The sequence below is a fragment of the Carcharhinus amblyrhynchos genome, chromosome 1 (genome assembly GCF_965287045.1).
Source record: "Carcharhinus amblyrhynchos chromosome 1, sCarAmb.v2.hapA, whole genome shotgun sequence".
Classification (NCBI taxonomy): domain Eukaryota; kingdom Metazoa; phylum Chordata; class Chondrichthyes; order Carcharhiniformes; family Carcharhinidae; genus Carcharhinus; species Carcharhinus amblyrhynchos.
In genome coordinates, this window is record NC_137324.1 from 145,687,648 (window position 1) to 145,712,857 (window position 25,210).

At 41.6% G+C, this 25,210-nt stretch overlaps 1 protein-coding gene across 7 annotated transcripts in view; it reads left to right on the forward strand.

Annotated features, from left to right (window-relative positions):
* The window catches only part of rapgef2b (Rap guanine nucleotide exchange factor 2b), a 438,644-nt gene that overhangs the window by 392,322 nt on the left and 21,112 nt on the right, over window positions 1–25,210 (forward strand). For 5 of the 7 annotated variants that reach the window (XM_080193478.1, XM_080193477.1, XM_080193476.1 and 2 more), the window contains 2 exons: window positions 820–1,143; window positions 15,438–15,513. In XM_080193478.1, the coding sequence (XP_080049604.1) occupies window positions 820–1,143; window positions 15,438–15,513 (400 nt within the window). The remainder of the gene's footprint in view (window positions 1–819; window positions 1,144–15,437; window positions 15,514–25,210) is intronic. The other 2 variants (XM_080193480.1, XM_080193479.1) reach the window with 1 other exon arrangement.

Sequence of the window (25,210 nt, forward strand, 5' to 3'; positions counted from 1 at the left end):
AATCTGTGTAAATTATGCTCTCGTCTGTGCACTTCCAATGCCATACATTGCTCCCAAAAGTGGGATTGGCAGGTGCCCTTTCCCAGACCCCGTGCCTTCTGACCTCAGTTTGAAATGATAAGTACTGAAGCACATGGGAAGAAGAAAACCGATATCCTCCCACTCAGCTCAGTATACCAGACCACTGATTAGATGCTATGCTGTAAGGTATATTAACAAATTGGCCTTTATCAAGTAATGGATGATTTATTCACAGGGACAATTTGTGATTCTTTGGTAATAGATTAATTCAACATCATTTAAAATCAAATATCTAAAAGCTACTTTGTGTTTTTTTTATTTTTGAGAACTGATGATTGACTTGATAAATTGAAAGCAGGCCTAAAATTAGATATGCTACAGTATCTTTATTTTACTATTGAGTTTTTAAAGTATATTTCAATAAGACTCATGAACAAAGCTGTACTAGAGTCCCAGAGCTTTATTCATTCAGTTAGACTTTAGAAATAATCTAACTTTAAAGTCTTCTTTCTCTTTAGTTATTAATATTGACAAATGTTACACTTTCTTGATCAACCATCTTTTTGAATTTTTCTGCCCTCAGCATCAACAATCACTTGCCAAAAGATCCAACTTCTTTACACCTTGCTCTTAGATGCATCACTTCTATTTTTTAAAATTTCTTTCATTTAAAATTAACAAGGTTAATTTTATTGTAAGCACCACATTTGGTGCTTTCCGTAGATCTTTCAGTTCCTGACTTACTTGTATGCCACTTGAATTAATCATCTCTAATGGTAGTGTATTGTGTTACTACAGCACGAAAAGAGGGTAGATATCGAGAACCACCACCAACACCTCCAGGGTATGTTGGAATTCCCATTGCAGACTTCCAAGAAGGCCATCGACATCCAGGCATGAAACCTCCAGATTATAATGTAGCACTACAAAGGTCACAGTTTGTGGCAAGACCAGGTGATCCCCATGGACTTTCATCTGTTCAAAGTGCAACAACTACACATACAATCAGTCACTCACAGATCAGGCCTCTTAGCCGGCCTCAGTGGCACAAACCAAATGAATCAGATCCAAGACTAGCTCACCTACAGCCCCAAGGCTCCCCATCTGAGAATGATGAGGATGGTAAGTGCCAGTTTATTATTTTGATCAATTGTGTAACTGTGTTATTAATTGTACACTGGGTCACTGGTTGTGCTCTATATAATTGGGATAAGCAGAAAATATGCCAGAATTCATTTGTGAATACAGACAGAAATACTTTCAAGTGGCAGGTTACTTTTTACTTTATAGAAATCTAAGTTACTTGATTGGAAAATACCAAGTACTTCAGCTGAGGAATTCAGAAATTTTATGTCAAAGGGAACATGTGAAAAAGGAGCAAAAAACGACCTTACAGTTGAGCCTGTTCAGCCATTCGATATGGTCATGCTGATCTTGGGCATCAACTCCATTTCTTACCTACTCCCCATGAGACACCAAAAATCTATCTATCTTAATCTTAAATATATTCTATGATGGAGCATCCACAACCCTCTAGATTATAGAATTCCAAAGATTCACAACTCTGTGTGAAAACATTTCTCAAACCAGTCCCAAATAATTGAACCCTGAAACTTGTTCCTGAAATTTTTGTTCGAGATACCTCAACCAAGTAAAACGATGTCTCAGTATTTACCCTGTCAAAACTCCGTCATAATCTTAAATATTTCAATGACATTACCTCGCATTCTTATAAACATTTGAAAATTTAGACTCCATTTACTTAGCTTCTCACAGGACAACCCTCTCATCTCAGGAAACACTATGAAATTTTGCGTACTGTTTCCAATGCCAGTATGTTCCTCCTTAAATATGGAGAACAAAATTGCACACACAACTCCAGATGTGGGCTCACTAAAACCTGTACGATTGTAGTAAGATATCTTTAGAATTGTAGAATCCCTACTGTGCAAAAGGAGGTCATTTGGCCCATTTATCCCTACGTTCTGCTTCCTGTCTGCTTACTTATCCTCAATCTTGCTAATGTATCACTCCCAACTCCATGAGCTCTTTTTTTTTATGTATAAACCTTTTGTGGCACATCATCAAATGCCTTATAGAAATTCAAGTATACTATACCTCAAAAAACTCTAAATTTGTTAAACAGGATTTCATTTGAATATGCTGACTTCTTCTAATCATACTATGGTTTTCTAAGTACGTTGTTAAGACTTCCTTGTTACTTTCCTGATAACTGTAATGTTTAAGAAACGTATATGATGAATCCCTAAGATTAAGTGATTTTTATTGTACCCATATCATTTTGTTATTTTATATAACCTGCAAATTTCCAGCTTTTACTGACATTTAGTCTTAATATTTCAAATGAATTTAATTGCTGAGGAAGCTGAACTCCATTGCCTGTTCCAAAGGAAGACAATTTGGGCGGAATTCTCCAGCTGTGCTGGTCTAACAGCCAGAAATTCCCGCCCGACTGTCAGTGGGGTTTCACATTGTCCGCAACTTACCCATTAAAATTCCAGTGGTGGGCAGGATGGGAGAATACCGGCCCTTTTTTCTGAATTTTTTCAGATGTAACTGAAATATCTGGTTTACAGGTGTAAATTTTATCTAACGAAAATTTATATCTACTCATAGACATTTAAAATGCTGACATTAGCTTCTGTTGCTTTATAGGGACAATTTATTTGGCATATCTTTTTGTAAAAACTATTCATTAATTTAGTACATGTCCAAGTATCGTATTCACCTTCATCTGATAGAAACTTCACTAACTGCAGTCGTTTAAAACAATTCTATATATAGACCATAAGATAAATAAAGAGATACTTGAAATAGCAAGAGCAAAAAGAACTCTTAAAAAGTGACATCCAGAAAAGAAAATGTCAGTATTTTGGTTATTTGATCAGAATTGGAAAGCTACAGAGATCTAGAGGGCAAAATAGAGAGTAGCAGAAAAAGGTGTTAACCAAAGCATTATTGGTAATGGATATCATGGATGGTGATGGCTGAGCTGCAGTGGATGTGTGAGGATGGCACAAGGTAGACAGATGTGACATGGCATGACAGGAGTGGATGCATGCCAATCTGAAAGGATCTCACTGGATTTTGCGTTCACAGTAAAAGATTAAACACTAAACATCCAAGTCTTGAATTCAGTGTTAAAATATAACTACCTTGTTTCTAATTATGAGCTTAGTTCGTTTTAATTTACCCATTTATCAGCATGCTGAAAGTTACAGTTTGAAACGTCACAGAGCACTTTTGAATTTCATGCCGTAAGGAGGTAGAGGAAAAGAGAAAGGATATCCATGGTTAGCACTGCTGCCTCACAGTGCCAGGGACCCAGGTTCAATTCTGTCCAAGGATGATTGCCTGTGCAGATTTGGCATGTTCTCCCAGTATCTGCATGGATTTCCTTTTGGGTACTCCGATTTCCTCCCAAAGTTCAAAGATGTGCTGATTAGATTAATTGGCCATGTTAAATTGCCCCTTAATAGAATAGAACAGAATCCCTGTAGTACTGAAGAAGGCCATTTGACCCATTGAATCTGTATCGAGCACAGTCCCACCCACAGTTTCCATAACCCACACATTAACCCTGCTAATCCCCCTGATACTAGAGTCAATTTAGCATGGCCAATCAATCTAATCTGCACACCTTTGGACTGTGGGAGGAAACTGCAGCTCCTGGAAGAAACCCATGGAGACACGTAGAGAAAGTGCAAACTCCACGCAGACAGTGACCTGAGGCCAGAGTTGAACCTGGGACCCTGGCACTGTGAGGCAGTAGTACTAACCAGTGCATCACCTTGCCAGCCAATGACCCAAGAAATATAGGTTAGGAGGATTAGCAATGTAAATACGTGTGATTACAGGGATAGGACCTGGGTAAGAGTCAGTGCAGACTCGTTGATTGTAAAATGGCACCGGAGTGAGGTGGCTTCTTGCGAGCTGTGGCCAGCGTACCCTCAAATTCTATCTTTTACATTCTGCACTCTCTCGTTTCCTTCTCTATGTACGGTATGCTTTGTCTGTATAGTGCATAAGAAACAATACTTTTCACTGTATACTAATACATGTGGCAGTAATAAATTAAATCAAATCAAAAAATTGTCTGCTTCTGCACTGTAGGGATTTTCTGATGTCTGGCCAGAATGTAATGTTGATTGGGCAGGCACGCTCCCAACCCAGAAGTGCATGAAATCACAGGAGCGTGTTCCAAAGTTATCACATTCTCGTGCAATATTTTGGTTGGCGAGTGCCCACGTGAGTCAGAAGCATGCCCACTGACAATCAAACAGGCAGTTTAGCCCATTGAGGGACCAGTTGAATATAATTTTGCCTGGTCGGTCTGCTTTTAAAGTTGGGCAGATTGATTGGCCGGGTGGCCATCACGTTTCAACTACAACCTTGATTCATGGTGGGATGAGCTGTCACAGCTGAAGTAAAATTTTAAAATGTGTATGGGGACTGATGTTTGTGCTTGATTGTGCTGCCGAGTCACTGGTGGCATAGTTTAGACATTGATATTTATTTTTCACAGGCCAGTAACTTCCTGAGACTGCTGTACAGTAGCTGTCCTTCTAAAGGAGCGCATTAGAAACATCAGCTCGCACCCTCCCTGGCAGCACTTAGCTTTTTACAGAGCACATTTCGTGCTGGATCACTATTAATTGGCCAGCCAGTGTGAAATTACACTCTGGAGCCAACAACAGCTGGGAGTGTGTTTCTCTTCTGCCAAGTGTGTGTACTAAACGAGTGAAGAATTTAGGCATTAATGTTTTTCGATATTCCTAATTTCCTAAAGGTGAGGATTAATATGGTGACTTTTAAAAAAAATATATTATTTTGTGAAATCTGAGCATCACAGACTAGTCCAGCATTTATTACCCATCTCTAATTGCCCTTGAGAACTTGGTTCACTTGGTACAGGTAGGCCTCTATTGTTGTTATTTCTCATATGACCTTGGACAGTGAGTGCTCATTTTTCATCTGTTCAAGCCATGGAAATTGCATGCAATCTCATTTTGAGTTGGTGCCCACATATTCTTTATACCATAGTTGACCAGGTAGTAATCAGATGCTGTAGCCCCAGGTTATTTCTGTTCTAATGTTCTTGGCTTATTGAAACCTGCTGGAGTACCTCCAATGGTACATTGGCTGAGTATTGACAGCCATTAGCTTGTGACCGCCACCAAACAATCTTTCACCAGCAGCCATCAATTTGTGACCACCATCAACAGCCCTCAGCATGCGAACAGTCACATCATCCCTCCTCACAAATATCCAAGAACCAGCAATTATCCACAAAGCTTGCAAGAAAGCTACAATGGGAAAGGTTTAGTGGCAACTCCCTGCAGGTTTTTCTCTTACAGATTGGGCAAGTCCCCTTCCCCAGAAACAAAAGGTAGCATCCTCCCGGCCTAACCAACCAAGCCTGGACAGAGTTCACCGAGGAGGTCAGCAGCTGCGGGGTTTTCCAGTGAACTCAGCTGCAGTGCTGCAAGTGGGGCAGTAACCTTCTCCATTCCCCAGTGGGTCGAGGGTACAGCAGCTCCTTGGAAAGAAATGTCGGGGTGACACAGGTTTGGAACTGTTCACCCTCGCAATGTTGTTTCAGTGTGGCTCGGTGCCACATGCAACCGTGGCGGCATGCTGATCCATGTCATTCTGACTCTTGCATAGAAAGAGATTCTGGAGCTGGCAGGGTATTGGGGTGGCTTTTCCATCATGGAAAATAAGGTTGGAGTTCAGTCACAGGAAAATGATTCTCTTCATCAGTGCACACAAAGGAAACATCAGGAGAGTGTGAGTGATGTGTGTCCTCCAGTCAACCTGGTATGTGCATCTGACTATCAATCAGAGGCTGTGACAGCCATAACTTCTGATAGTCCAAAGAGTGCAGAAAGGTCAGGCCCATGGTGACTGTCAAGTTGATGATATGCCTGTAGAGTGATCCATGATGTGACAGATGCTGAAAGTCAAATAAAGAACAATACAGCACAGGAACAGACCCTTCAGCCCTCCTGGCCTGCACCGATCACATTGTCCTATCTAGACCAACCGCTTGTATTCCTCTATTCCTTATCTGTTCACATGTCTATCTAGATAAGTCTTAAATATCATTAACATATCTGCTCAACCACCTCACTTGGCAGTGCATTCCAGGCCACTGCCACTCTTTGTATAAAAAAAAACCCCCACATCTCCATTGAACCTCCTCCCCCCCCTTGAACTTGTGCCCCCTTGTAATTATCATTTCTGCCCTGTGAAAAAGCTTTCAATTGTTCACCCTATCTATACCCCTCATAATTTTATAAATTTCTATCAGGTCACCCCATCAACCTCTGTCTTTCCAGGGAGATCAATCCCAGTTTGTTCAATCTCTCCTCATTGCTGATACCTTCTATACATACCAGGCAACGTCCTGGTTAAACTTTTCTTTACTGTCTCCAAAATCACCGCACCCTTCTGGTAGTATAGTGACCAGAATTGGACATAGTATTCCAAATGTAGCCTAACCAACGTTTTATATAACTGTAACATAATTTGCCAACTCTTATACTCGATGCCCCTTCCAATGAAGGCAAGCGTGCCATATGCTTTCTTCACTACCTTTTCCACTGTGCTGTCACTTTTATGGATCTGTGGACCTATATACCGAGATCTCTCTGTGAGTCTATGTTCCTGATGGTTCTGCCATTTATTTATAGCTACCACCTGAATTGGATCTACCAAAATGCATCATCTCACATTTGTCCGGATTAAGTTCCATCTGCCATTTCTCCGCCCAATTTTCCAGCCTATCTATATTCTGCTGTATTCCCTGACAATCTTCACCACTATCCACAAAGTTACTAATCAGACAATACGTTTTCTTCCAAGTCATTTATATATATGTTATAAACAGCAGAGGTCCCAGCACTGATTCCTGTGGAACACCACTAGTTACAGACCTCCTTTCAGAAAAACACCCTTCCATTGCTACCCTCTGTCTCCTATGGCCAACACAGTAAGAAGTCTCACAACTCCAGGTTAAAGTCCAACAGGTTTATTTGATAGTAAACGCCAAAAGCTTTCGAAACGCTGTTCCTTCATCAGGTGAGTGGAGAGTTCTAATCAGAATCAGGGCATATAAAGGCACATACAGTTTACAGAATACTGATTAGAATGCGTGTCTTTACAGCTAATCTGCTATTCAAGTCTTAAATGTGAGTGGAGATAGCATTAAGCATAGGTTAAAGAGATGTGTATTGTCTCCAGACAAGACAGTAAGTGAGATGTTGCAAGTTCAGGCAAGGTTACAGATAGTGTGACATGAACCCAAGATCCTGTTGAGGCTGTCCTCGTGTGCGGAACTTGGCTATCAGTCTCTGCTCAGCGACTCTGCGCTGTCGTATGTCATGAAGGCCGCCTTGGAGAATGTTTACTTGAAGATCAGCGGCCGAATGCTCATGACAGCTGACGTGTTTGCCAACAGGAAGGGAACAGCTTTGCCTGGTGATTGTCGAGCGGTGTTCATTCATTCATCCGTTGTTGTAGCGTCGGCATGGTCTCCCTAATGTACTGTGCTTCGGGACATCCTTTCTTGCAGCATATTAGGTAGACAACATTGGCTGAGTTACAAGAGTATGTGCAGTGTACCTGGTGGATGGTGTTCTCACGTGAGATGATGCCCATTATGTCGATGATCCAGCATGTCTTGCAGAGGTTGCTGTGGCAGGGTTGTGTGGTGTTGTCACTGTTCTCCTGAAGGCTGGATAGTTTGCTGCGGTCAGTGGTCAGTTTGAGGTTGTGCAGTTTTTGAAGGCAAGATGTGGGGGTGTGGGGATGGCCCTGGAGAGATGTTTGTCTTCATCAGTGACATGTTGAAGACTCTGGAGAAGATGTCGTAGCTTCTCCGCTCTGGGGAAGTACTGGACGACGACGAAGGCTACTTTGTCCACTGTGTCCCGTGTTTGTCTTCTGAGGAGGTCGGTGCGGTTTTTCGCTGTGGCACATCAGAACTGTTGATCAATGAGTCGAGTGCCATATCCTGTTCTTATGAGGGCATCTTTCAGCGACTGGAGGTGTCTGTTGCGATCCTCCTCATTTGTCCTCTATGGCCAAGCCAGTTCTGAATCCATCTAGCTAGTTCACCCCTGATCCCATCTGATTTAATCTTTTGCACCAGCCTGCCATGAGGGACCTTGTCAAATGCTTTACTTAAAGTCCACGTAGTCAACATCCACAGCCCTTCCCTTGTCAATCATTTTTGTCATCTCCTCAAAAACTCAATTAAATTACTGAGACGTGCCTTCAATCATACAAAACCATGCTGTTTGTCACTAACAAGACCATTCAGTCCTAAATATGTATAAATCCTATCTCTCAGAATCTTCTCCAAATATTTCACCATCACTGACATCAAGCTGACTGGGTTATCTTTGACCCTTCTTAAATAACAGGACAACATCGGCTATCCTCCAAGACCTCACCAGTGACCAACGAGGAAACAAAAGATTTCTGTTAGAGGCCCAGCAATTTCACCTCCTGTCTCCCTCCGTAATTTGGATAGTTGCCATCTGGCCCTGGGTATTTGTCTTCCTTAATGCTTTTTAATTCACCTAACACATCCTCCCTTGTAATGACGACTTGTTCTAATGGGTCCTCAGAAGTCCTGCAAAAAAATCAGGTAGAGCTTCCAGAGAGTATCCATGCCCTGGCTCGGACAGTAGAGAAATACATCCAACATTTTGAGTGTTGTCCTTATCTTTGTGTGTGGCCTCCTCCATTTGCAGTTTGATGACTCATGGAGATACAGCAGGCCAGTTAATGGGTACTATAGATGCATGCAGACCTATATGTATAATTCCACAAAACTTGTCCATGAGCTCAAGAAAGCAGTGGCAAGACAAGAGACGAACTGAAATTTCCAGGTCCTTGTCTTTCTCAGGTGTGTTTTACAAGGGGGGAGGCATGGCTGTATTCTATTTCTGGAGAATCTTCTAAAGGTGTTCTAAGTAGGGCAGCAACTCCTCAGCCCATCTGCCATTGACACCAGCACCTCGGGTTGCTGCAACAACTGAGGAGACTCCTGTACCTGTGGACAAATCCCCCACTGTGCCAGGATTCAGGCAACCAGAGGATAATTGCCAACGTCATCCCAGCCACAGATTGGCAAGCTTCCTGAAGCCTGGCAAGTCAACTGGCAAGTTGAATCACAGCCAACTGTGAAGGGGGAGCATTGGGTAGGAGTACTGTAGCATACTGGTTAGTACTGCTGCCTCATCATGCTCAGGACTAGGGTTCAATTTTGGTCTTGGGTGACTGTGTGCAGTTTCCACGTTCTTCCTGTGTCTGTGTGGATTTCCCCAAGGTGTGCTGGTTTTGTCCACAGTCCATAGATGTGCAATCTCAAGGTGGCTTGGCCACGTTGAATTGCCCCTTAGTATCCAAAGATGTGTAAATCAGGTGGATTGGCCATGGTAAATGTGTGGGTTACAGGGATAGGTTGGAGGGAAGGGTGATTTTTTTTTAAGTTTATTTATTAGCGCCACAAGTAGACTTACATTAACAGTGCAATGAAGTTACTGTGAAAATCCACTAGTCGCCACACTCTGGTGCCTGTTCGGATACACTGAGAGAGAATTTAGCATAGTCAATACACCTAAATAGCATATCTTTCGGAAAATGGGAGGAAACCAGAGCACACGGAGGAAACCCATGCGGACATTAGGAGAACATGCAGATTCCGCACAGACAGTGACTCAAGCCAGGAGTCGAACCTGGGTCCCTGGTGCTGGGAGGCAGCAGTGCTTAACCACTGTGCCACCATGCCTCCCAGGTCTCCCCACTGTGAATGGTGTGATACTTATTAGGCTCTGTAACTTGTTAAAACTCTTTAGTCAATGCGTTTGATAAGGTCCCCCATGCAAGACTTCTTGAGAAGGTGAGAGGGCATGGGATCCAAGGGCCTTTGGCCTTGTGGATCCAGAACTGGCTTGCCTGCAGAAGGCAGAGAGTGGTTGTGGATGGGTCTTTTTCAGCATGGAGGTCAGTCACCAGTGGAGTGCCCCAGGGATCTGTTCTAGGACCCTTGCTGTTTGTCATTTTCATAAATGACCTAGATGAGGAAGTGGAGGGATGGGTAAGCAAGTTCGCTGATGACACGAAGGTCGGTGGTGTTGTGGATGGTCTGGCAGGATGTCAAAAGTTGCAGCAGGACATAAATAGGATGCAGGACTGGGCGGAGAAGTGGCAGATGGACTTCAACACGGATAAATGCGTAGTCGTCCATTTTGGCAGAACCAACGGGATGAACGAGTACACTACCAAGGGCAGGAGTCTTAGTAGTGTTGAAGAGCAGAAGGATCTTGGGGTCCGGGTCCACAGGACTCTTAAATCGGCCTCGCAGGTGGAGGATGTGGTCAAGAAGGCGTATGGTGTACTGGCCTTCATTAATCGAGGGATTGAGTTTAGGAATCGGGAAGTAATGTTGCAACTTTATAAGACCCTTGTCAGGCCTCATTTGGAGTACTGTGCGCAGTTCTGGTCGCCTCACTATAGGAAAGACGTAGAAGCTATTGAAAGGGTACAGAGGAGATTTACAAGGATGTTGCCTGGACTGGGAGGCATGCCTTATGAAGTTAGGTTGAGGAGCTGGGACTCTTTTCCCTGGAGAGACGAAGGTTGAGAGGCGACCTGATAGAAGTTTATAAAATGTTGAGAGGAATAGATAGGGTGGATTCTCAGAGGCTATTTCCCCGGGTTGAAGTGGTCGCTACGAGAGGACACAGATTTAAGGTGCGGGGAGGAAAGTACAGAAGTGATGTTAGGGGTAAGTTTTTCACTCAGGGTGGTGAGTGAATGGAATCGGCTGCCGTCAGTGGTGGTGGAGGCGAACTCGCTGGGGTCTTTTAAAAGACTTCTAGATGAGTATATGGGGTTTAATGGGATTGGGGCTTATAGATAGGTTTATAGATTGGTAGGTGTTGATGTGATCGGCGCAACTCGTGGGCCGAAGGGCCTGTTTGTGCTGTAGTGTTCTATGTTCTAATGCACTGGAACACTTTCACTCACTCAAGCGTGGCAGTGTGCTGGTATTTGAAATTTTTTCAATCGATAGACCGGACAACCATTTCACCTTCTAGGTTCAAAGGCTGAGGATATTCAGATCCCAAGGAATATGACTGTCAGACCTAGGTGTGATGTTTTAGATTACGACCTGTGATTTCTCTTTCAATATCCTGTCCCCTATATTGCTTGACTCCTTTTATCAATCAAAATTCAATCTAACTCATCCTGGAATATATTCAATGACCCTCAGCCTCCATTATCCAGATGTTGGAGACAGGAGGAAGTTTTAGTCTGTCTGAAGCTCAAGCTTCATTTATTATAAAGCCTGAGCTCTGATTGAAAGGAAGGGTCTGGATGGAATGCTCTTTCGGAGTCTATGCAGACTCGATGGGCCTTTCTGCACTGTAGGGATACTATGATTCTATTTTATGGTTCTAAAATAAATAAGAAAATGCAAAAGGGTGATTAGACAATTAATTATTTTTTGCTCGTGTGTTCTGATTAACGTCATAATGGTTTATGAAGGTTTCCATTCACTGTTAGTGGCTCTCCAGCAGTGCAAGTGTGTCAGGTGTATCCAAGGACAGGCTGGAGGTGACCATGGTTTGTGGGCTTATCGTTTTCACATTGCAGCTTTAACAGGTGTTGGCTAACAAGGGACTCTGGGCTTACAGCAGAGGTGAGTTGGCTTTGTATGTCTGGAGGCCAAATCTTTACCTAACTGGATGGCTGAAGCAGCATAAACTAAAATGCGTGTGCATAAGTGCTTCTGGACCCTCCTTTGTGTCCTCATCTTGGCATTCGTGTCTCACAGAATGCTATAGCTCCTTTTTGGTTTCCTTATCTTCCTCCTTGTCACAAGATTCTTCAACAGCCAATGTCTATAATCCCCCTCTTCAAATACACTCTTCTACAGCACCAGGTTATGTAGGGCACAGCAGACCACCACCATTTGGGAGACCCCTGCTGGGGCAAATCAAAAAGTGCCACCTGATCAGTCCAGTCCAGGCACATGAAATCTCATTTTTGAGGAGACTGGTGTTTGTGTGATTGTCCCTCTGTTGGCAGCATGGTTCACACTTTTTAGCATTCTGCTGCCTCAGTCCTTGGGTTCTTAACTGATTTTGTGTGTTTATTTCTTCATTCAGTATCCCTTATCAGCAAGTATGCATCCTTGCAGGCTTCTTGGGATTATTGAATAATGATAATGACCATACATCTGCAAGATCTCTGGCAGTGGTTGCAGATGAGTTGGTCACTGAGGGAATGCAATCCTTTCCAGTTAATGAAGAACATCGGCTAGCCTGTGGAAGCATCGATGGCCATGTGCATGCAGTCTGAGATCTGGCATTTGGGGAATCCAGCAATGGTACAGAAATCCATGGTATCTTGGCCTGACTGTCTGACATCAGTTTGGAAATTGATGTACTGGTTGCCCCAGTTGGGGAGGGCATCAGTTACACTATATTGCAGTATTGTGCAGCTGATTGAGAGATTCCAATACCAGTAGGCTCCTGAAATGAGATTAAGATTTGAAGTGACCACAAGAGATTCACAAAATTGTCACAGTGCAGAAGGCGGCCATTCAGCCCACAGTCTCTGTACCAGCTCTCCAAATGAACATTATGACTTTCTCACTCTCAATTCTCCTGCCTTTTCCCCTGTAACCCTGCACATTGTTTCTATTCAAATCATCATCTCATACCTTTTCGAATGTCTTGCTTGTACACTTCCAGTGCATTCCAAATCCAAACCACTCTGTGAGAAAACTTTTTCTCACGTTGCATTTGCTACTTTTGAAAATCACTTTAAAGCTGTGTCCTCATGTTCTGAATCCCTATATGAGCAAGAACAATTTCTCCTATCTACTCTGTCCGGCCCCCTCATGATTTTGAGCACCTCTGTCTAATTTCCTCTTGGCCTTCTCTTCTCCAAGAAAAGTCCCAACCTCTTTAACCTACCTTCATAACTGAAATTTCTCATCCCTGGAACCGTTTTTGTAAACCACTCTCCAATGTGTTCACATCCTGCCTAAAGTGTGACGCTCATAACTTTACATAATACTCCAGCTGAGGTCTAACTAGTATAATTCGTAAGGTTAACATAACCTCCTTGCTCTTGTTGCTATGCCTAAGATACTGTATGCTTTATTAACTGCTCTCTCCACCTGCCCCGTCACCTCCAGTGTCATGCACATGTACACCTAGGTCCGTCTGCTCCTGCACATCCTTTAGCGTTCTATTCTTTATTTTATACTGTCTCCATTTTTTTCCAACCAAAATGACCACCAATACAATTGGAGCTAGCCTTCATAATGACTCTCTGACTCCTGCAGCCAAACCCCTGAAATTCCCATGACGCAGCTACCCCCAAACAACTATCCCCAGCCTTCCAACTAGCTCCACAACATCCCACTTCATCCATCCACCCCCACCTGCCACCCTAACCAAACTCACTACCCTCCCAACTCTCTGCCACCTTTTCCTGTCCCTGTCCCTGCCCCCCCCCCCCCACCCCCTTGCCTGTCCCTGCATTCCCCCCCCTTCCTTGTTTGGCCCTACACTCCCCTACCCCCCTCCTTGCCTGACCCTGCACCCCCACCCCTTGTGCCTGATCCTGCAATCCCTCTCCTCACCTGGCCCTGCACCCCCTCCCCCACACTTGGCTGGCCCTGCCCATCCCCTCCCCCAACCCTCCTTTCCCTTACCTAGGCCTGCCCCCTTAACCACTTTCCTACCCATCTTACACACCTCTTTGTAACTGTTCATGAAAGCTTTGGGATATTTGAACGCGTTACTTAGAGTATGGCAACTAGTGCCATCTGCTGCACAGTTTCGCTCCACTGCTCCCTCTGAGAATTCCTGTGCCAAGTCAAAAGGTTTAAAAATCCAGTCTGTATGCAACTTAGTGAAAAATATGTGTGCCTGATTGCTTGCAACATATGTTACATAAGCAGTGACTTAGTGCAGCAGTCTACGACCTGCAGCTCATTGAGGACTTGTGCCGTTCTTGACTTTGATAGATTGAACCCATTTTGCTGGTAGTTGAATGACTTGTTTTTTATTTAACTTTTGTTAATATCATACTGATGAAAAGTACCTTTCAATTAACAGCTTTTTGGTTGAAAAATACCTTTTAAATTTTGTTGAAACTTTTGTCTTTTCCATTATTGCTGGAATTTGAGTAACAGCATTATGGCTCTGCAGATATTGCATTTTGACTACATTTGAAAAAGAAATGGTTCTTGTTCTTAAAGTTGCAGACCCCTTGCCTAGGAAACACCTTGTGTTTCCTGCTATTTCAATGTTTCCTCAGCAAGCTTTTGCCATTTCTGAAAAAGCTGCTAAAAGGTGAAAAAAGCAAGTTTTAGTTTTTATACTATTTTTCTCATGTCTTTTTGGCTTTTTTATCCACATTTTTTCAATTAATTTTGGAGTTGATTGATGGCTTTTTAGTTTATTTTGATATTGCTTTTGAATTATGCAAATTAGCTGTGATTTTTTCTTCATACTTAGACTTGATTTGTGAAATATGAATGCAGCATTTATGCGTTTTAAATTAATAAAGTTGCAGTAACTTCCATGTTATATACAAATAGTAGCATACATATTTATGTTACAGAAGCAGCAAAGCTGTATGTAATAATCGTCAATTTAAAAGTAAATGGGAGGTAATAAGAAACTGAGAAGCATCAAAACAGTAAATAACTTTCTATTCTTCAAAGGCTTCTTAGCTTGAAGCAAATAGCGATGATGTTTCCGTTCAGGAGACCAGTTGGACATAAGTAAATTCTGACACAGAGCAGACAGCTATAAAAGAATGAATGGTACTTTCAGTATACCTGTGAAATGTAAGAGCCAACATCAATGGAGATAACTTACTGCTTTGCAATGTACATCTTCTATTTTCTTTGACATCCCAGCATGAGTTCTGCTATTCTCAATCACAACTTCTGTTTGGCTTCTTTCATTAGTATCTTTCAAGCATGCTTAAATATGTCTGTTATGTACTCAAATGCCTTTTACTCTTTGGCGCATTCCAGCTTTGTCTTTCATCATTTCCAGCAGAAAACCATATTATTTTGTTTTTTTACCCTCATTCATGTTGTGCATTATATTCTCCTAATGCAGAATTGTTTGCAATATTCACAATCTGTCTCTGATGTACAGAACTGAAATTGGCTACAATTTTTTTTTCCAATGCTCTTTAATTCTCTTGCTATCTTTCTCCTTACCTGTTTCTTTTCTTGCTATATCTGTTGTGTGGTGTCTGGCTATTTCTTTGTTAACTGTAATCTCCTTGTATGTAATGTCTCTATCTCTCCCTCTTTCTCTCCATTGCTCACATGTCGCCAGGAACAGAAAAAAAAAAGAAAATTGACAAATTTAAAAAAGAACATGAAGTGGAAAGCAGAAAGCAAAGATCAAAAAGGTAAAGAGGAATATAATTTAGGAAACAAAATCTAAAATAGCACTGCATTGCTCCACAGAGAATCAGCATTGACTTGAAGAGTTGAATGGTCTCCTATGCTATGAATGATCTTCTGACAGAAGCAGCATTTTATTGAAGTAGTACTAGTGGATGACCCACTAAGTTATTTAAGCCTTTCTTAATGCAAAATATTTTGCATTAAGATTGCAAAGTATAATTCAACCTAGCAAATAAGATGACCAATTTTTCCAGTCCCAAAAATCATGTTTTTGCATATGCTGGGCATTTAGGTCACATTAGTATTTAGCCTCACTATTTCACCCCATGTTTTGCTTATGCAGTATGTTATAACTAATGCAAGGGATGAAGCAGATAATACCTGGCTTGTGTTGTGAAATTGTGGCTTTAAATATCTTTGTACAGTTTATTCAATGAAATGTCTCACATTAACTGAATATGAAGTACAGTTTTTGTTTTCACTGTTCAAAATAGCAACTTCCCACACCCATCCTGCTTTTTATAATCAGATTATAGTTCAATCTCTGTTTTTGGAGAGTTTTTTAACATAATTGTCTTTAGCATTTGAAGCAAAGAATTCATTTCAAGTTACTAATTATGGCATTGTAAGGATCTCTTGATCAGATGTGGATCTTTCGGTTTCAGAATCATTCCTCGACAACAAATTATCTTCCTCTCTATCCACTGAGCGGGCAATTTCTTAATGATGTAATGGCAGTCTTGCACTAATAACCTTGCACAATTTGCAGACAAAGCCACACAAATATCAAGTGGGACACATGCATATTTCCACTCTTTGCAAAGATTCTTTTCCCCATCATTGGGGTTTCATCAACATTGCTGATGTAGCATAATAAATACTCACCTTTCTGTCACTGTCTGATGTTGAATCGTTGAAAACTGTTAATTTAGCATATAAGTCTTTTTAGTAGTCTTTGAGCAATCTTGGTATTCTGCTGCAACACCAGATATTTTTGTTCCATGAAGTGGCTGTGCCAACATGGTATTGCCCTGAAATCTTTGCTGCACTCAAGGCTTAGTTTAGTCCACATGTGCAACATTGCATTTCTAGTGATGATAACTATTCTAACAATTTTCAGGAACCCATTTCAATTCATGCTTCTCAAGGTCAGGTCTCTGGTTGGTCTCAATTTTCGTGGCACATTCATTCTTGGGCATCTTCTTTAGGGCAGATTCCTCCTTCCATTCTCATACATTTTCACTAATCACAGATAGCTTTACTGCAGCACATTTATTTGAAGAGTTAGCAAATGTTACAACTTTCACCATGAAAACAGCTTCATTTATTTAGTTGGAAAACTAATTTTTCTTAATTGTTGTCTTGCAAGGTCTGGTATGTGGGCATGTTTTAAACTGCAACACATCTCCACAGCCTGTATAGGAAAACAGAAGATAGGAGTAGGAGAAGGCCATTTGGCCCTTAGAGCCTGCTCCACCATTTATTAAGATCATGGTTGATCATCCAACTCAATAGCCTAATCCTGCTATTTCTCCATAACCTTTGATTCCATTTGCCCCAAGTGCTATGTCCAGTGGCCTTTTGAATGCATTCAATGTTTTGGCATCAACTACTTCCTGTGGTAATGAACTCCAGAGGCTAACCACTGTTTGGGTAAAGAAATATCTCCTCACCTCTGTCCTAAATTGTCTACCCTGAATCCTTAGACTGTGACCCCTGGTTCTGGACTCTGCCACCATTGGGAACATCCTCCCTGCATCTATCCTGTTTAGACCTGTTAGAATTTTGTAAGTATCTATGAGATCCCCCCTCATTCGTTCAAACTCCAGCAAAAACAATCCTAACCTAGTCAATCTCTCCTCATACACCAGTCTCACCATTCCCAAATTAGCTTGGTAAACCTTTGCTGCACTCGCTGAAGAGCAAGAACATCCTTCCTCAGAAAAGGAGACCAAAACTGCACACAATACTCTAGGTGTGGCCTCACCCAGGTCCTGTATAGTTGCAACAACACATCCCTGCTCCTGTAGTCAAAACCTCTCACAGTGAATGCCAGCATGCCATTTGCCATCTTTACTGCCTGCTGCACCTGCATGCTTACCTTCAGTGACTGGTGCACAAGGACACCTAGGTCCTGCTGCACACTTGCCTCTCCCAATTTACAGCCATTCAGGTAGTAATCTGCCTTCTTGTTTTTGCTTCCAAAGTGAATAATCTTATACTTATCCAAATTATACTGCATCTGCCATTGTTTAGCCCACTCACCCAACCTGTCCAGTTCATTTTGAAGGATCTCTACATCCTTGTCACAGTTCACTCTCCCACCCAACTTGGTATCATGTGCAAACTTTGAGATATTACATTTTGTTTCCTCATCCAAATCATTAAGATATATTGTGAATAACTGGGGTCCCAGGACCAATCCCTGTGGCACCCCACTAGTTACTGCCTGCCAATTTGAAAAGCCCCCATTAATCCTTTGTTTCCTCTCTGCCGACCAGTTTTCTATCCATCTCAGTACACTTCCTTTAATCCTATGCGTTTTAATCTTACACGATAATCTCTTGTGCGGGACTTTGTCAAACGCTTTCTGAAAATCCCAATATATCACATCTACTGGTTCCCCTTTATTAACTCTACTAGTTACATCTTCAAAGAATTCCAACAGATTTGTCAAGCATGATTTCCCACTTCATAAATCCATGCTGACTCTGTCTGATCCTGCCACTGCTTTCTAAATGTTCTGCTATAAAGTCCTTGATAATGGATTGAAGAATTTTCCCCTTTACCGATGTTAAGCTCACTGATTTATAATTCACTGTTTTCTCTCTGTTTCCCTTTTTGAATATTGGAGTGACATTTGCTGCCCTCCAATCTGCAGGGACTGTTCCAGAGTCTGTAGAATCCTGGAAGGTGACCACCAATACATCCATTATTTCTAGAGCCATCTCCTTAAGTACTCTGGGATGTAGATTATCAGGCCCTGGGGATTTATCTGCCTTCAATCTCATCAACTTTACTAGTACCATTTCTCTACTAATATTGATCTCTCTCAGTTTTTTCCTGTCTAACTTTTACATTCCCCAACATTTCTGGCATCTGATTTGTGTCCTCTTTTGTGAAGACTGAACCAAAGTATGTATTCAGTTGCTCAGCCATTTCTTTGTTATCTATCATACATTCCCCCGTTTCTGTCTGTAGGGAACCTACATTTGTCTTCACATAGCTATAAAAACTCTTAATTTCAGTTTTTCTGTTCCCTGCAAGCTTGCTTTCGTACCTTATTTTCCCCATCTTAATCAATCCCTTGGTCTTTCTTTACTGAATGCTAAACTGCTCCCAATCCTCAGACCTGTTATTTTTCTTGGCCGATCCGTATGCTTCTTTCTTAGATTGGGTACTCTCTCTAATTTCCTTTGTAAACCATTGATTACCTCCATGCTACTTGTCCATTTTGCTCTCTTGTTCAGTCTCTTGTATTCAGTTACAAGTTAAGTAAAGTTTGCATTTATGGGTAGGAAATTGAGGACAACCGCTAATGCGAGTTTAGCATGATGTGGCTGAGAAGACCTATACACTGAGGATATTCCAGAACATGATTTTTAGGGCTGGAAAAATTGAATCATCTTGTACACTGAATCAATTTGTACACCAAGATCTAGAAAGTTACAGTTACTCCCTTTACCGTTGATCCAAACTGAAAGGTTGTTTTCAAATACTCTTAAAAACAATTACAGATTCAGAAAGGTTTTTAAAAAATTACAAATTTGCAATCAACAGCTCTCACAAGGTTAGCACATGTTTCTTTATGTAGAGAACCATGGAACATTTGCGGAAAGACTCACTTTGTTTCTTGAAGAAATATTGAATAGCTTTTTAAAGCAGAGCAGAATGCAGGGCAAGCCAGGATGCAATTTGATTTATTTTAGATTTCTCAAAAAAAAAGACTGACACAGATGCAATGGGTCAAATGGCCCCTTCATTTGCTGTTAACTGCTAAGTTGCTATATCATCATTGGGATCTTTATTGAATAGTCAAGTTCACTTATGAGGATTGGCTATTTGGATAATGTACAAATGGACTGCCATTATTCTTCAATTTAATACTACTTTTAGGAAAGGAGGGTAATGGGGAAATACAATAGTAAGAAAATTAAAAGAATAAGTCAGCTTGGAGTTATGGGATAAGCTCAGCTTGGAGTTATGGGATAAGTTCAGCTTGGAGTTATGGGATAAGTTCAGCTTGGAGTTATGGGATAAGTTCAGCCAACCTAATTTTAAATAAAGGTCAAATCTGGATGCTTGATTTTTTGAATGGATGTAGTGTGTTTTGAAAGGTTAAGTGAAATTTAGTTAGGACATGGCTAAAAGGAGGAATTAACGTCCATTGCCATAAGGAAGGGATGAAGTTAAGGTTTCAGTAAAAGAACAGATGGAAGTTATGTGCAGGATAATAATGGATGGAGAATACATACTAAAATGATTGGTATGACTGAATATCAATAAATCACATGGTCCAGATGAAATGCATCCTCACTTGATGCAGAAGTAGTGCCAGATTGATTGCTATTGTTAAACTGCTATTCAAGAAAGAGAAAAGGAATAAACCAGGAAACTGCAGACCAGGCACCTGAGCATCAGTAGTGGGAAACCTATTGGAAGTAATTACTAGCAACAAAATTAACTTTAATTTGGAGAGGCATAGGTAAACCAAGGAGAGTTAGTAGCATGAATTTACTCCATCTTGTCTAACTAATCAGACCGAAATATTTGAGGTATGGTAGAAATTTGTTCAGAGTGTATATATATGTATGGACTTGGCAAACATTCTCTGAAGTGTCACACAGGAAGTTTATTAAGACGATAGAAGCCTGTGGAATTAAGGGGAATGTGACAACACAGATCGTGAAATAAAAAACAGAAAATATTGGAAATACTCAGGCAGCATCTGTGGAGAGAGAAACAAAGTTAATATTTTAGGTCAGTGACCTTAGATCAGCGGTGTCCACACTCCAGTCTGGATGCGGCCCTGTGGGCTGTAGTTAGGAGACCCCTGCCTTAGATCATAAAGTTTATTTATTAGTCACAAGTAGGCTTACATTAATACTGCAATGAAGCTACTGTGAAAATCCCCTAGTTGCCACACCCCGGCACCTGTTCAGGTACACTGAGGAAGAATTTAGCATGGCCAATACACCTAACCAGCACATCTTTCAGATTGAGAGGGGAAACTGAAGCACCCAGAGGAAACCCACACAGATATGGAGAGAACATGCAAACTCCATACAGACAGTGACCCAAAACAGGAATCAAACCCAGGTCCCTGGCACTGTGAGGCAACAGTGCTAACCACTGTGTCATGGTGCTGCCCACATCCCTTGGCTGCTGCTCATGAATCATGAGTAGCTGCCATTCGTACCTCCTCAAGGCACAGCTTTCGTTTCTTTACTTGTCTTGTTACTGCTCCCTTTGGCCTTGCGCCATTAACATTTTTGTCATTTAATCTCTCATGCCTTCCATTCAATCACAGATCATTTCTTTTGTTCACTAATTTAAGACTTATTGTATCTTTAACTTGTCCTAGTTTGAACTTAAACCACTGCTTCCCAAGATATAGTTCATTGGGATAAATGGATATTCGGAGGAAGGTGGAATCAGGAAATTGAATTTGACAATCAACCATGATGAAAATAAATGATTGAGCAGGCTTGAAGGACCGAATGGCCTACCCCTGCTTTGAGTTTCTATGTTTCAGGGTCCCCATACTTGCCTCACATCACATCCCTTCTATCCCTGATGACATGCAAAATCTGAAATACCTAGCTAAAGAGAATATACCTAGCCTCCTGGAATATTAAGTGTCCAGATACCTCTCCTTCCCTGATGCATTGCCATATACAAAGCTGAGACTCTACCTCATCAGCTATGAGCCAACATTCCTCAAGCTGCAGGCACTTGCAGATGTATTTATCTTAGATCACACAGATGCCCACCGGCTCCCACATGCTGCAGTTAACACATCATCTATCCTGGTGTCTTTATTGTGTTTCATTTAATTAATTGGTTTCAGATTTATCAATAGCTAAATTAAGTATTTTAACTAGTTAAGCTATAAATGTATTGTAACATTTATCAGTATATTTCCCCAGTACTCGTTTAAACTACTGCCACTGTTTAGAGGGATAAATCTTAAAACTGTCCAGTCAATCACCTGCTTGTTCAATTAATGAAAACTCACTGGGAACCTGGAGACTGAAAAAAGTACAAGAAGTAGCACCACCATTCCTTGTACTCTGTTTTTATTGTCTCCATGCTATGGTTGCAAAACCTGTGCATTTCGAAGGTTGATGACTTGCACTCACGTTGCAAGTACTAAGACAGTTTCCTGCTATAGTTATTACTATCAATTCCCACCATAAGATGGCAGCAAAAGTAGGCCAATTGGCTCATCAAGTTTGCTCAAGATTCAATGAGATCATGACTGATTTGATCAGATATCCTCAACTCCGCTTATCTGCCTTATTCCCATAACCCTTGATTCCCACTGATTAAAAATCCATCTATCTCAGCCTTAAACATTCTTAACAATCCAGTCTCTACAGCCCTCTTGCTAAAGAATTCTATTATCTTTGGAGAGAAAATTCCACTTCATCTCTGTCTTAAATGGACAACTTCCTTACTCTGTGATTATGCTCTGTGTTCATAGACTGTCGCACCAGGGGAAACAGCCTCTCATCATTTACTCTGCCAAGCCCCCTGAGAACCCTAAATGACTCAATAAAGTCACCTATCATTGGAGTTTAGAAGAACACACAAGATAAAGCCTCACTGAGTACAGGTACAACCTACTTAACCTCTCCTCATTGGAAAATCCCTCATACCCAAGATTAACTTAGTGAACCTTCTCTGGATTGGCTCCAGTGCCAGTAAATCTTTTCCTCCAAATTATGCATAGTTCATTTTTTGCAAGACTTCCCTTTTGTTTTATACACCATTCCTTATTACCTGTTGAATTTGTATGCTAGCCTTCTATGATTTATGCACATGGACCCCCAAATCCCTCTGTGCCACAGCTTTCTGTAGTCTTTCTCCATTTAAATAATATTCAGCTCCTTTATTTTTCCTACCAAAGTATGTAACTTCACATTTTCCTATTATATTCTGTCTGCCAAGTAGACTGTTTGTGTCATTCTCACCACTTGCCTTCCCACCTATTTTTGTGTCATCTGCAAACTTGGCAATAGTATACTCACTTCCCTCATTCAAGTCATTATATATTGTAAATAATTGTAGCTCCAATACCGCCTAACACCAAGCCCACAACAGCTTTCAATTCAATGACGGATACGAAGCCGTTCCTATTAAAGTAGAATTTTTAACTAGGTTGCAATTTTAAAATTCCAAGTCAGCTTCAGACTGTTTAATCTGAATTATAACTTAAGCAAAACTGTCCGACCTGCATCAAATGCCCAAGTTAGCACTCCTTCCTTTGGCATGTCAGCTATGACTCTCACCAACTTTTATAGATGCACCATAGAAAGCATTCTTTCTGGTTGTATCACAGCTTGGTATGGCTCCTGATCTGCCCAAGACCGCAAGGAACTACAGAAGGTTGTGAATGTAGCCCAATCCATCACGCAAATCAGCCTCCCATCCATTGACTCTGTCTACACTTCCTGCTGCCTTGGAAAAGCAGCCAGCATAACTAAGGACCCCACGCATTATGGACATTCTTTCTCTTTCACCTTCTTCCGTCAGAAAAAAGATGCACAAGTCTGAGGTCACACACCAAGTGACTCAAGAACAGCTTCTTCCCTGCTACTGTCGGACTCTTGAATGGACTTACCTCGCATTACATTGATCTTTCTCTACACCCTAGCTATGACTGTAACACTACATTCTGCACTCTCTCATTTTCTTCTTCATGAACAATATGCTTTGTCTGTATAGCACGCAAGAAACAATACTTCTCACTATGTTAATACATGTGACAATGAAAAATCAAATCAAAATTGTCACACTCAGTCTTTGTCTTCTGCACATGGTGCTCCCACACTGAAATGGTCGCAGCAAATGTAACACTGATCTTCAAAAAAGGAGGGAGAAAGAAAACAGGGAGCTACGGGTCAGTTAGCCTAACATAGTTCACTGGATAAGTGTTGCACTTGATTGTTAAGAGAGCCTTTACAGTGCAGCTAGACAAACATTGTATGATAAGAACCTGTCAACATGGGAAACAGGGAGATCTTGTTTGACACATTTATTCAGGTCTTTTAGGGGTGAAACTAGTAGGGTAAATAAAGGGAATTTAGTGTACTTGGATTTCCAAAATGGATTTGATAAGATGCCACGTACACAAGATAAGGCCTCATTGAGTTGGTGGTTAACAGACAGGAAACAAAGAGTGGGGTTAAGTGGAGCATTTTCAAGTTGGCAGGCCGTGATTAATATAGGATCAGTGTTCAGCCTCAGTATTTAAAATATTTAATAATTACAAACATTACCGTCAATCTCTTTGTCTAAGTTTGCTGGCAATGTAAACTGGGCAGGAATGCAATTGATGAAGACACAGGCTTCAGAGATTTATTCAGGTTAAGTGATGGCAGATTAAATATGATATGGGAACTGTGAAATCATTCAAAAACAGAAAATGCTGGAAAATCTCAGCAGGACTGACAGCATCTGTGGGGGTGAGAATAGAGTCAACGTTTCGAGTCTAAGTGACCTTTCATCAGAGCTGCTGATTCCAGCATCTATGTATTTTGCTTTTACCTCTGTGAGATCATTCACTTTGGTCATAAGAATAGTATGATGATTGACCCTTTTAAGGATCAATCTGCAGAGTAAAGGTCACATGAAATGGGGAACAAATCACGGAGCAGGGTGAGAGATCTCCCTGGTCAGCACAGGTTTCTGTTCCAGAACCTTTGGCCTTGTGGATCCAGAACTGGCTTGCCTGCAGAAGGCAGAGAGTGGTTGTGGATGGGTCTTTTTCTGAATAGAGGTCAGTCACCAGTGGAGTGCCCCAGGGATCTGTTCTAGGACCCTTGCTGTTTATCATTTTCATAAATGACCTGGATGAGGAAGTGGAGGGATGGGTAAGTAAGTTCGCTGATGACACGAAGGTCGGTGGTGTTGTGGATGGTCTGGAAGGATGTCAAAAGTTGCAGCAGGACATAAATAGGATGCAGGACTGGGCGGAGAAGTGGCAGATGGACTTCAACGCGGATAAATGCGTAGTCGTCCATTTTGGCAGAACCAATGGGATGAACGAGTACACTATCAAGGGCAGGAGTCTTAGTAGTGTTGAAGAGCAGAAGGATCTTGGGGTCCGGGTCCACAGGACTCTTAAATCGGCCTCGCAGGTGGAAGAGGTGGTCAAGAAGGCGTATGGTGTACTGGCCTTCATTAATCGAGGGATTGAGTTTAGGAGTCGGGAGGTAATGCTGCAACTTTATAAGACCCTTGTCAGGCCTCATTTGGAGTACTGTGCGCAGTTCTGGTCGCCTCACTATAGGAAAGACGTAGAAGCTATTGAAAGGGTACAGAGGAGATTTACAAGGATGTTGCCTGGACTGGGAGGCATGCCTTATGAAGTTAGGTTGAGGGAGCTGGGTCTCTTTTCCCTGGAGAGACGAAGGTTGAGAGGCGACCTGATAGAGGTTTATAAAATGTTGAGAGGAATGGATAGGGTGGATT